Below are 12,012 nucleotides of genomic sequence, written 5' to 3'. Positions count from 1 at the left end.
ACAGCTGAAATCTAAAGTGGAATTGCTTTGTGTCAAACTGTTTAAATGCATCGCGGCAGGCTGATGTATGAACGGTAATCAAGCCTTTGAGCTGCAGGGACTCAGCAGTTAACATTCTGTGCTCGTGCCTGGAAGCTTGCCAGAGAGCCACTAGTGGACCCTCAAGCAAAACCCTTAACCATCAAATTTCCAGCTTGGGTTAAGACTGTAATCCTTTGGGTAAAGGGAAAATTAAAGGTGTAATGAAAATGGTCTATCACTGCTACCTTATCAGAATGGAACATAGCACTATAGAAAGGAAAGACATTTTAAAAAAATCAAATGTACACTGATCAACCATAACATTAAAACATTAACATTAAAGCCACCTAGGTTTTGAGTTGAGCTCTCGCTCATCGGGGTGTCGTGTGCTGTAGGTTGTGGCATGGTGCTCCCACTGATCGACTTGTTTGTCTGGCACTTTATATGGGTGCTCGTTCAAATTAGGACCTGGTGAATTTGCAGACCAGGTCAGCGGTCTTGGGGACAGGGAAGCCTTGGTGGTTAATGTGTTGGACTGGGGACCAGGAGGTCTCCCGTTCGAGCCCTGGTGCTGCCGGGTTGCCATTGTTGGACCCTGGAGTCAGGTCCTTTATCCCCAAGTGCTCAGATACATCCGGCAGTCAAGCTGACAACCCAATCATGTAAATATCTGCCACAAAAATGGCGGATGTACAGTATATCCGTTGCCCCATGTGCCGGGCGGCATGTAGACAGAGCCTCATCTCTCATTAGTGGCCTTGGGCTCTTTGCCTGTAAGGCCTGATGCATGGCGTGTTTTAGTGCACTGGACGTTCAGATGTTTCTCAATTTTGACCAGCGTTGACTTTTCAGAGATTTGTTCTGCATTGGCTCTTCTGTGAGATTGGACTGGACAGGATGGTCTGTGGTCACCATAGTCATGGGTGAGCCTTGAAAACCCATGATCCTGTCACCAGTTTGCAGGTGTACAGCTGGTGATCAAGGTTGTCTAACGATTTTTCATCACTACTAGCTAAAGTGAGTGTGAGCCTCTGACACCACACTCGAAGGTTCATGGTTCACCTCACCGCTTTGTTCATGGCCACTAACACAAGCCTGAATCCCAAATCTCTCTCGGCACTACTTGGTGTGTGGGACAAGGGATTGTGCACCCCAGTGTACATAGTGCAGTAGCTTTTCATTTTATGCTATTTAAGATTGAACCACAGGACATTTAGGGACTTTTTTTCCTTTTTAACAAACAGTTAGTTGAGGCTGATCCTTAGACATAAAGAGAAGCTCACAAGATTTACAGGACTTTGCATCACCTCCATGTTTTATTTCTATTCTTTTTTTGGTTACATAGTACCTGAAAGAATTTAAAACTACTTCCAGTCCTGTTTAAAACCTAATCCACATGAATAAGTAAAGCAGGCTAGCAAAGTGCAATTAGCCTGACATGATTTGGCCAATTAGCCATTAGCCTATCTTTCTTTTCCACGTAATGAATTGTTCATTGTAAGATGAGGCAGAATGTAAGCTTTTATTTCAAGGACCAGCAGAGTGTAAGTAATTAAATGTGTAAAAGAGGAAGCTTGTTTTCTTCAGCACTGCTAGTGTAAGGGAACGGGAAAAGTCACAATCCAGGGTGTTTAAGTAGAAGAGGTTTTCAAATCGCTTGGACTGAACTATGGAGGCAAGGAGACCCAGAAACACGTATTTACGAAATTCAAGAACAATACGTTGCTATTATGAAGATGAATATGAATAACCTTGTTTGAATATGTCTCGAATGATCACTAGCAGCTTAAGAAACATACCTGCTGTGGATTACTGAGCCTTTCAACAGCTGAGTTATTTTAAAGGATATACCAAATTGGGATTCAGTATCAGATAGTCATTTATTCAAAAAAGCAATACAAATCTCAATGAGGCATAAATGTTTGACATACTGAATAAATGATTTTCCCCAGGCTTTATTTGGTGATGCAAATGATGCCATTATGTCAGCTGAGGAAATGGCACTAAAAGGTCATTGAAACAGATGCTTGCCTATTTTCAGTTGACACAAAACACAGTGATTGTAAATGCAGGAATCGGGCCCACCGACATGAGACGATTTCAAATGACAGTTAAGCCACAAATAGACCTGCTGCCCAAATGCAGACATTTTAGTGCACGTTTGAGATACGTTTCATAAACACCTATTATTCCGTCTCCGTGGTGTATTTTTAGAGCCAGGCAACAGATGTGACGATCTTATAATTATGGAGGGCAGCGAGGAGGGACAGAGTGTCTGCCAGAGATAATTAGTTACACAGTGCACAGGGACATGTGGGTTATAACACCATTAACACTTCAGCAGAGGAGCTTTACCATGCATATATGCAGCATTAACAGCTTGGAAGCCATTTAAACAGCAGGTACACACCTGCTTAGTGTCAAGCATAAACACACACACACACACACACACATTATGAATTTAAACCTGGAGGAACATCCTTATAAATATTTACACAATACAGAATAGAAACCAGATCTATTTTGAAATAGCTACAGATACACCTTTTGTGCATTTGTATTAAAACTTAACCCCAAATTGTTACCTGAAACCTTCATTATGCATAAAAATTATGACTTTTTTTTGGTGTTGTTTACTACGACCACTTTAAAACATATCAATTTTACACATTTGGAGAATTAATGTTTGAGCAGTGTACAAGTCAAAAGGAGAAAAGGACTTCAAGCACCGAACTGTGATGAGCCACGGTAAAACATTTCAATAGTGCAAACGTTTTAAAAAGGCTGTATGTCCATGAATGATGGAGTCATTCCAGTGAATATTCATTTGTGGAACACCTGATCCTTGAACATTGACGCATAACTCGCCACCAACTTGTGGAAGAGACGCATCAGTCTGTGGGACCTGTACACACAATTATTCAGCAACACCACTTGCACATAACAGGAACTCAGCTGTGAGTGATTGCTGCATCCCCCATACAGTCCTGACCTCGCTCCAAGCCATTTCCACATGTTTGAGCCATTATAGAAGTTCCTGGGAGGCCAGCGTGTCAGACATGAAGCAGACAGTATAATCATAGATTTGGTGTACTGAGAAAACTTTTTACGGTATCCAAGCTCTAGTGAAACATTGGGAATAAGTACATAGGTGTAGCATGAGATTATATAGAGAAATAAAGCTAGTTTTTACTCTCAGACAGTAACTGTGTTCTGTTATTCTGCACAATCAAAAGTCCCAGTTTGACTTGAACATTTCTTGTGTTGACATTAACGCTGTTGTAAAGTTATGGGTTTGAACATAGATGATGTTTCAAGTCAATGATGTTTCGAGTGTTCTGTCCGCTGTGCTTCGATAAGCTTACTGACAAAGACACAAACATACACAGAGACACAGTCAAACTCGTAGTCTGTCAGAAATGTCTCTGTTTATTAACAGGAAAAGACAGTGTTTGTATATGTTTGGACGAACACCTGGTGTCTTGTACATCTGTTACTACAAATAACATAAACCATTTTAACATGTCCTGTGAAATCCTGCAGAACAAAGAGTGGAAGTTCTATAGATGTCCGTCCGGAGACGAACCAGAAAGTGTTCACTCGAGGGAGGGGAAGATTAAGGGAGGGAGAGAGAGAGAGAGAGAGAGAGCGAGAGAGAGAAAGAAAGCGTGGGAGAGTTAGCACGCTAATATCAGATCCAAGAGGAGACAGGAAGGTAGTAGCATGGAAGATTTAAAACGTTAATATCAGATCCATGAGGAAGAGAGGAAGAGCGTAGAATATATATATATATAGTACTATTAAAATTTTTACAAAAGGTCTGTGGGATTTGGAATATAAATAAATAATTAAATATGAATCATTTCTCCCTTTCAGCCACATAGCCGTACTGTTACAGTGTTGGCGGTGCTTCAGGCAGCATTTTTGGTAGATTTGTTTTTTAAGACAGAGGTGTTACTGGCTTGCCCTCAGTTTCCTCAACAGTCCTGCTGTGTTGCTTAGTTCAGCAAAACTAAAAACTTCACAACAAGTTCCTCTGTGGAAGCAGTTAACTGTCGTCCAGTGACCATTTTGACACTCAAAAAGTGAAACACCATAAAAAACACTATATAGAAAAAGTGCAGTGGATATAGTACATGAACAAGTGCTGCGGTATAAATAATAGCCGTCATGGCTAATAGCATTTACATTTACTTACACAAATGTAATGTACATATGTCTATTTCCTTTTAGCCGCTAGAATTGCTCAGGCTCTTTGGGAGGTATGTGCAGTCTGGAACAGCAGCTGGACTGTCTGCGTTCATGCTGGTTGTAGTCGGAGGTGGGGAGGATCACCCGACTGGGGTCCGGGTTCACTGCAGGTTTCTCACCAGCGCCTGCCATGATGTGCTCTACCAGGTGCATGATGGCTTTGTCAATGTTTGTGTTATCCTGAAGGTTCGATAGATAGATAAAGATAGGGAGAGAGAGAGAAGAAGGGAGAAAGAGTAAGCAAAATGAGTTTTACATCCTTGTGTCACCAGAGCAACACAGACTGTACGGCAAAGTGTTTGTTTTTGTGTTACATAATGTACTTTCATAATTCACTGAGCGAAGAGGTTTAACCTGCCTGACACAATTAATTAGTGCAATTTAATAATTGACACTTAATGTGTGGATAATGTGCTTAATGGAATAATGTTTTATTCAATCAAAATTCCATCTCACTGTATACTCTACAGCATTTATTAATTATATTAAAGTTTTTATTTTATTTTTTGGTTTCAATTGTAATAACAACATTAAATAACAAATCTATATCTTGAATCAGAAGATCTGGATTAATAAGAGGAGCATTCTCCTAACCTTAGTCCCGCTGTAACAATGTAGTTGTAGTTGTAGTCCTGCTGTAATAATTAATTAATTAATATAACAATTAATATAAACTTAAAAATGTATGATTTAGGTTTATATTAATGTTCTAATTTCAATGTATTATTGTTCACAGCTTGTTCAAAGAGACATGAATTTATGAAACATTATTAAAAGAAGTCTGAATTAATGCTGTGTGTGAAAAATAAGGAGTCTAATAAAAGCATGACTGTTTATAGCTGCTTTAAAATCAACGAACAGGAATTTACCTTTTTTATTCTGATATTGCATCATATAAAATGACATTATAAACATTAATGTATTTATAAATAAATAAAATAAATTAAAAGTTATAATGCTTTCAAAACACTGTGGTATAAGAGAAATAAATAAACTTTATTTTGTATTATTGTTCTATAAATGCAACTTTTTTTATTCTTTACCCAACATTTTCAATTTACTGTAAAGCTTCAATTTACACTAAATACTTTGTAGCACCCTGATAGTGTCTAAAATCGGACACAAATATGGTAAACCTCCGTTAATCAGATGGAAATCATGTGCAGTCCATTATATTTAAAATACACATTAAAGAACAAATATTCTGTATGCATTTGTGGACAATTGTTTGTTATTTCGTTTTCTTCTGTTTTTTTTTTTTATTATGATTGAAGCAACGATATCAGTACTAATATACTGATACCAAAATACTACAGTAGTAAGGTCTGACCTTAAATAAAATAAGGAATAATGAAAATGTCGGATTAGTAGAGACACATGATTCTTATGCAGTAAAAAAAAAAACGTCCACATTTAAACATTGTTCATCTTCTATTGTCACTTTATTATGATTATAGTTACAGTGGATCCAGAATCTATGCCTGGGAGACTGAGCACATGGTAGGGAAACACCCTGCATGAGATAATCGTCCACTGCAGGATTCATTTAGCATAGTCAGTCCACATACTGGTACGTATTTGGGAGGTAATTAGAAACTGGACGACATGGATGGAGGAAACCCACACACACTCAGTGAGAATATGTGGAACTTGGCACCAACCGTAACCCCGAGATACAGTAGCTCCTTACCTTAGCTGACGTCTCATACCAGCCGACAAATCCCTGTTCTTTAGTAAAACTCTCCATCTTGGGCAGCTTGGCACACAGGCCCTGTTTCTGCTGGTCACATTTATTCGCCAGCAAGACAGCGGGCAACGGGTACCCATTACACATGGCCACTTTAGCATCCAAGTCCCCTTTCCATTTAAGTACAGCTTGTAAAGTGGAGGCGCGGGTCATGTCGAAGACCACCAGCGCCCCTACAGCTTCACGGTAGTACACACGCGTCATGTTTCCGTATCGCTCCTGTCCTGGAAAAGAGATGGAAAAGATGTGGAAAAGCACTGAGCTCTAATGGTCACAAGATCACATGCTTCTAACCTGTTGTATCTGATTACTATAATCACATTAAACCTGCCTGGGTGATATCTGTGCCTTGTATATCAGTATGTGTGTGTACACTTGGGGTGTGTGTTGGTGATGTAAGCACTACAATTCCTCACATGAAACTAACTAATGAGTGAAACCAGCTGAAAACACTGTACAACTTCCATCTCAGTATCTCGGGCATTGACAGAAAGACATACACACACGTGCACACCCCAACTCAAATATCAGAAATGACACGTACTGTTTAAACAATGCATTCCATGGGCGTATTTGTGTAATCAGATAAGCTATGGCAAATAGTTAACTGTGTGTAAACACTGTAACTGCATTAAGAAACAGAAAGCCATACCATGTTACTATACTACAGTAAGTTTAAGCAGAATGCTGTGATACTTCGTGTTATTTTTATTGAATAGGAATGGGTTTAGAAATAAAGGTAACAAACTGTACATTACCATGTCATGTTCCATATCTATCATATTTTGTCGGGAAACATGGATTTAATATACTTTTAGGACTAAGTTAATGTATATAATTGCCATTTAATGACAACTAAGCTAATTAAAGACCATGAAAAGTTACAAAATAGGTACATTTGATAAAAGATATCCTGACCCGGTTACAAGCTACAGTATTAGTGGTTCGTTTATGTCTAATAATGTATTGCACATAAAGTTTGAAAGTATATTTACACAGCATAATTGTGAGTATACAGTTTACAATATGAAAGCTTTGAATTGGGGCATAGGCCTTATTATTCTATCACATTACACATCTGAGCAGTTGAGAGATAAGAACCTTGCTCAACCTGGTAGTGGTAGGGTTTGAACCTGCACCCCTCTGAATCGTAAGGAAAAAGCTCTAACCACTGAGCTTTTATTATACAATGGCCTTTATTATCAGATTGTTTGAATTCTGTGATTAATCAGATCACACACATAATGTTACCTCAGATTGATCAGGATATTTACAACAACCAATAAAATATCTCACTCACTTAATGTCTACACCACTTTATTCTGTGTACAGGGTCACAGGGGTCTGGAGCCTATCCCGGAAGACTTAGGGGTCAAGGCGGGGTACTCCCTGGGCGGGGTGCGCATATATTGCAGGGCACACATATATTGCAGGGCACACACACACACACACACACACACAAACTTATTCGCACACTACGGGCAATTTGAGAACGGCAATTAAAGAACATGCACGCACACAGACCTGAGGTGAGATTCGAACCTGGAACCTGGAGGTACAAGGCGACGGAAATAAAATACCACTAAAATATCTGTAGCTGTTAATCATAACTGTTTTGTATGTGTGTGTGTGTGTGTGTGTGTGTGTGTAAAATTACACATGGTATCTTAGTGATAGGTTAAGCAATAAAATATTATCTGAAACCTTTTTCTATTATTGTAGTAACAACAATGATCTCATGGAATAAAATAATAAAATGATCCAATGAAATGTTTTTGCATTTAGTAAGTAAGAGTAGATTCCCTTTCTGTAAAAGTTTCTCTCATTTCTGTATACAGTGATCACATGCAAAAACAAATGAATAATGTAAAAGATATTTCAGTCACTCAGACTCGTACAGACACTAAGAAAAGTCCTGGAAATGGCTTCTATCTACTAAAGAAGTTGAAAAGGCCACAGACGCATGGTTCTGAAGCAGATGGAGTGTGGCCAGATGTGGTGCTTACCGGCGATGTCCCACAGCTGGAGGCGGATGACGGTGCCCGGGTCCCACTGCAGCACTTTGAGCGCGAAGTCCACTCCGATAGTGGCTCGGTAATGATGAGAGAAGACCTGGTGCACATAGCGGCGGATGATGGCCGTCTTCCCCACACCCAGATCCCCCACCACTAACACCTTCAACAAGCGCTCCTGCTGCATGCTCTGTCAGAAACGGCAGTTAAAATAAATAAATAAAAAAACAGCTGGAGGTTGGCTGGATGTCTCAATCCGCCCACTGAATATGGAGCTGACTCCGCCCACTGAATATGTAGTAGACTCCGCCCACTGAATATGAAGTAGACTCCGCCCACTGAATATGGAGCTGACTCCGCCCACTGAATATGAAGTAGACTCCGCCCACTGAATATGGAGCTGACTCCGCCCACTCCGGGAGAGGCTGCTGTGTGGAAGGGCTGGGAGTTGGGACGCAGCCATGCTGAAGTTCACTGCCACGTTTCCTTGCCTGTGTCTTAAACACACCATATGCGTTCTTCAAGAAAATTTTCATATTTATTGTATAAAAACGTTTTATGTTAAAATCAGTAAAGCGTGAAAAATGTGCTTAAAATAGTCTTGTCTCTTATGTGAGAAAAAAGTAACACTTAATTATAGGGTTTTACACACCAAGTTTATTTTAGGCAATAGGACCGATGAAATGACTGTTGTTGTTTTTTGTTTTCTTTCTTTTTTATATCTGTGTTTACAAAGTTATTTTGTCATCATGAAAGCTAAGAAAGTCTAACCTATGTCAATCCACTAGGGGGCAGCAAAGAGCAATATTATGTGCTAATATGCACTGTATTTACTTATTATTATACAACCTTTGTATAATAATTTATTGGTTTCACAGCAACAAGATTTATAGACTTACGACTTGTGGAAATATGATCATAATTTGGCAAAAATATATCTATTTTTCCTCATTATAAATAAATATAATGCATATAAATTTAATTTATTGTGAAGTAACCCACTCTGCACTGGTGGCTCAGTGGTAGGTGTTTTACCTGCCATGCGGAAAGCCATTCCCAGCGGTTAGATTCCCAGCCCAGTGCCCAAACCCCCCAGCCACTGGATGCAGTACAGGTCCCAAGCCCGGATAGCAGCCAAAAGACCAACAACAATTGTGAAGTAACCCTTACTCACTCACCTGTGTTCGTGGTCTCGGGAGCCTGAAGTCTATCCCAGAAGACTTAGGGCACGAGACTTGGTACATCCTGGATAGGGTGCCAATTCATCGCAGGGCACACACAGCCGCAGTTTGGAAACACCAGTTAGCCTAACCTGCATGTCTTCGCGATGTGGGAGAAACCAGAGCACCCAGAGGAAACCCATGCAATCTTTACACAAACAGGAACCACACCCCATCGCCCTGGAGGTGCAAGTAGACAGTGCTAACCACTATGCCACCGTGCCGCCACAAAGAGCAATAATATGTGCTAATATGCATTTCATTTCTAGCAACTATTTTGAAGCTTCTTTGGAAAAGAAATTATTTAGTGGTGTCACAAGGTCAACAAGGTTAAATTCTTATGGAAATAAAATTATATAATTTTGCAAAAAAAAATATGTATTTTTATCCATTATAAATGAATTCATCCAACCATCTAACCTTAACCCTAGGACTATGGACCAGAAGGCAATGATGACTATTGTATTTATTTTCATTTTCACAATCATGGTAGGACCTCCAACATTCACGCATGCTTTTGCACACTACTGACAATTTGGGATTGCCAATTAGCCTAACCTGCATATCTTTGGACTGTGGGAGGAAACCAGAGCACTCATGTGAACTCACAAATTCATCTGTGTGACATCAGACAGTGCAGTTATAAATAATTCCCTTTTATAAGTGTGTGCTGTATTGTCAACGATGCTATTGTTTGAACAGGAAATTCATTATTCATTTTGAAGTTGAAATTCAAAGCCATTTTAGCAAAACTGCACATTTGAATAATTTGCTGTCCTAAGTTTTATGATTTCTATGCATACTATAGAGCCTGCATTCTTTTCAAAGAGGACCAAGTGAAGCATAGCATAGGGAAGTTTCTGTGAGCTGAGAGTTATGTGAATTCATATACAGAGTTTATTAAAATAAAGACTATAAAATAAATTTCAAGTCAGCGACATTTCGCGCACAGCACTCATCGAAAGGAATAATGCAAGGTAAACAGTGCAGAAAATACATTCCCCATTGTTGTTTTACCACATCAATATATTTTATAAGCGTCATTGCCAAAAGTCAGGCTATCACTCCCATATGTTGTGCCACAAAATTTAAAGCACACAGTTGTATAGAAGTTCTTTGTATGTTGTAGCATTACAATTTCCTTTCACTGGAACTTAGAGGCCAAAATCAGTTTGAGCTTGACAACACTACTGTACAGTAAACAAATTGAACAGTGTCTCCATGCAGACATGGTTTGCAAAGACTGATGTGTAGGAACTGTAGTGTCCGACACTGTGACCATAATGCCACTAAACACTTTGGAAATAAACTGAAATGGTGACTTAATGCCAGGGCTCCTCACATGACATCAGTCTGACTCCACTCTTGTAGCTGAATGTGGGGAAATCTTTATAGCAATGTTACAAAATTTGAGTGGAAATCCTTCACAGACGAGTACAGGTTATTATAACTAGCACAGCAGTCTGATAACATAACCAAGGTCCTTTGCATAATGAAAATGTAAAACTCGGTTATTTAAGTAAAAATTATTTCACCCAGTTTGTTTTAATAATATATCACCCATACAATCTGTCTCCCCTGTGTGCATGAATGTAATGTATGGTGTATTAAGTCAGTGTTCCTGTTTTTTTATGTAGCACGTTATGGTTTCCTGTTCTGGGTGGAACCTCAGGAAACAGACTAAATGTGAAACAGAGGTAGACATCATGTTTCTGGTACTTGGCTTTTGGTGTACCTACTGTATGCATTCGGGTACTTTACATTTCCCCTTCTTTTCAGCTATAATAATCCAGAGACCGGTGGCATCCAAGCAAACACCAGGGACTGCATGCAATGGGGCCTTTACCACTTCTGCTGTTACTGTGCAAGTTATTTACTTCAACATTTACTTACTATGATAAACACCCAGATGCTACACTTTGAAAAAGATTATTTATTTGAAATGATTATTCATTTATCTGGTGTCCAGTGAGACGAAGGGGCGACCTGAAAGAAAGATGCAGAGCAATGTTACTCTACACCTGTTTAGTTCTGTAGGAGTGTGCAGATATTAGATTTTTTTTTTATATATATATCACAATAATTGTTAAGGCTTTTATCATGGTTAATAATATTATACTATATTATCATTGCACTATTTTAGCCCTGTTCAATAGTAGGCTTCCTAGATAGTGAGCATAAACATTCTGTAAAAATTCACAGCTGTCCTTATAATGTTCACACACTATGTTTACACACTATGAACGATGAATGTAGCCTCTGTGTGGTCCTGTTTGGATTTAGTGGCTGTTCCCTTTGCATTTCTCATTTGGAAAGGAGAAAACCTTGTGTTCATTGGTGTTATTAACAATCAATATATAACGGCTTCCTCCCCGAAATCTTTCCATTCATCTCTTTAATGGCCAGTGTGGCTTCATCAGGAGATTATTATTGAACAAATCCTGCTCCCTGGGACCGGCTGTTCTCTATCATTACCTGTAGGGGTCAGCAAGAAGATACAGAAAGCAAAATAATTAGCATGACACACACTAAAATTTAAACAGAAGAGCTATGTTATGTTAGCATTAGGGCTCTGGTACTGCACACACATGCAAAGAAAAAAGGTATAGGAATTAGTAATTGCAATTGATCTTAAAAATAATGATTCTTCCAAACGTCAGGAACTCTTTTATAAAGACGCTTGTCATCCACAATGTAGACCAGATTTTTCACATATAGTTTGATCATCTACAAAAAACAAAGCAGAATCATCATCCAGTGG

The 12,012-nt window shown here is 39.1% G+C and overlaps 1 protein-coding gene across 1 annotated transcript; it reads right to left on the bottom strand.

The window, feature by feature from the left end:
• Window positions 1–3,429: 3,429 nt before the first annotated feature.
• zgc:162171 (uncharacterized protein LOC565931 homolog) lies at window positions 3,430–8,229 on the bottom strand. The gene is made up of 3 exons (XM_053498079.1): window positions 8,026–8,229; window positions 5,963–6,243; window positions 3,430–4,452 (listed from the first exon to the last, which is right to left on the bottom strand). The coding sequence occupies exons 1-3, from the start codon at window positions 8,216–8,218 to the stop codon at window positions 4,258–4,260; spliced, it is 669 nt and encodes a 222-aa protein (XP_053354054.1). The 5' UTR covers window positions 8,219–8,229; the 3' UTR covers window positions 3,430–4,257.
• Between the last annotated feature and the right edge of the window lie 3,783 nt (window positions 8,230–12,012).

Source organism: Clarias gariepinus, chromosome 1 (genome assembly GCF_024256425.1).
Source record: "Clarias gariepinus isolate MV-2021 ecotype Netherlands chromosome 1, CGAR_prim_01v2, whole genome shotgun sequence".
Taxonomy (NCBI): domain Eukaryota; kingdom Metazoa; phylum Chordata; class Actinopteri; order Siluriformes; family Clariidae; genus Clarias; species Clarias gariepinus.
The sequence above is the reverse complement of the archived record's forward strand: the minus strand, read 5'-3'. Positions and strand labels throughout refer to the sequence as shown.

What these genes read in the sequence shown, in the direction of transcription:
- zgc:162171 (XM_053498079.1), bottom strand. Translation starts at nt 8,218, where the DNA reads ATGCAGCAGGAGCGCTTGTTGAAGGTGTTAGTGGTGGGGGATCTGGGT. An exon ending in CCAGCTGTGGGACATCGCCG is followed by an intron (nt 6,244 to 8,025) that starts GTAAGCACCACA and finishes TCTCTTTTCCAG; the next exon opens with GACAGGAGCGATACGGAAAC. An exon ending in GGTATGAGACGTCAGCTAAG is followed by an intron (nt 4,453 to 5,962) that starts GTAAGGAGCTAC and finishes TCGAACCTTCAG; the next exon opens with GATAACACAAACATTGACAA.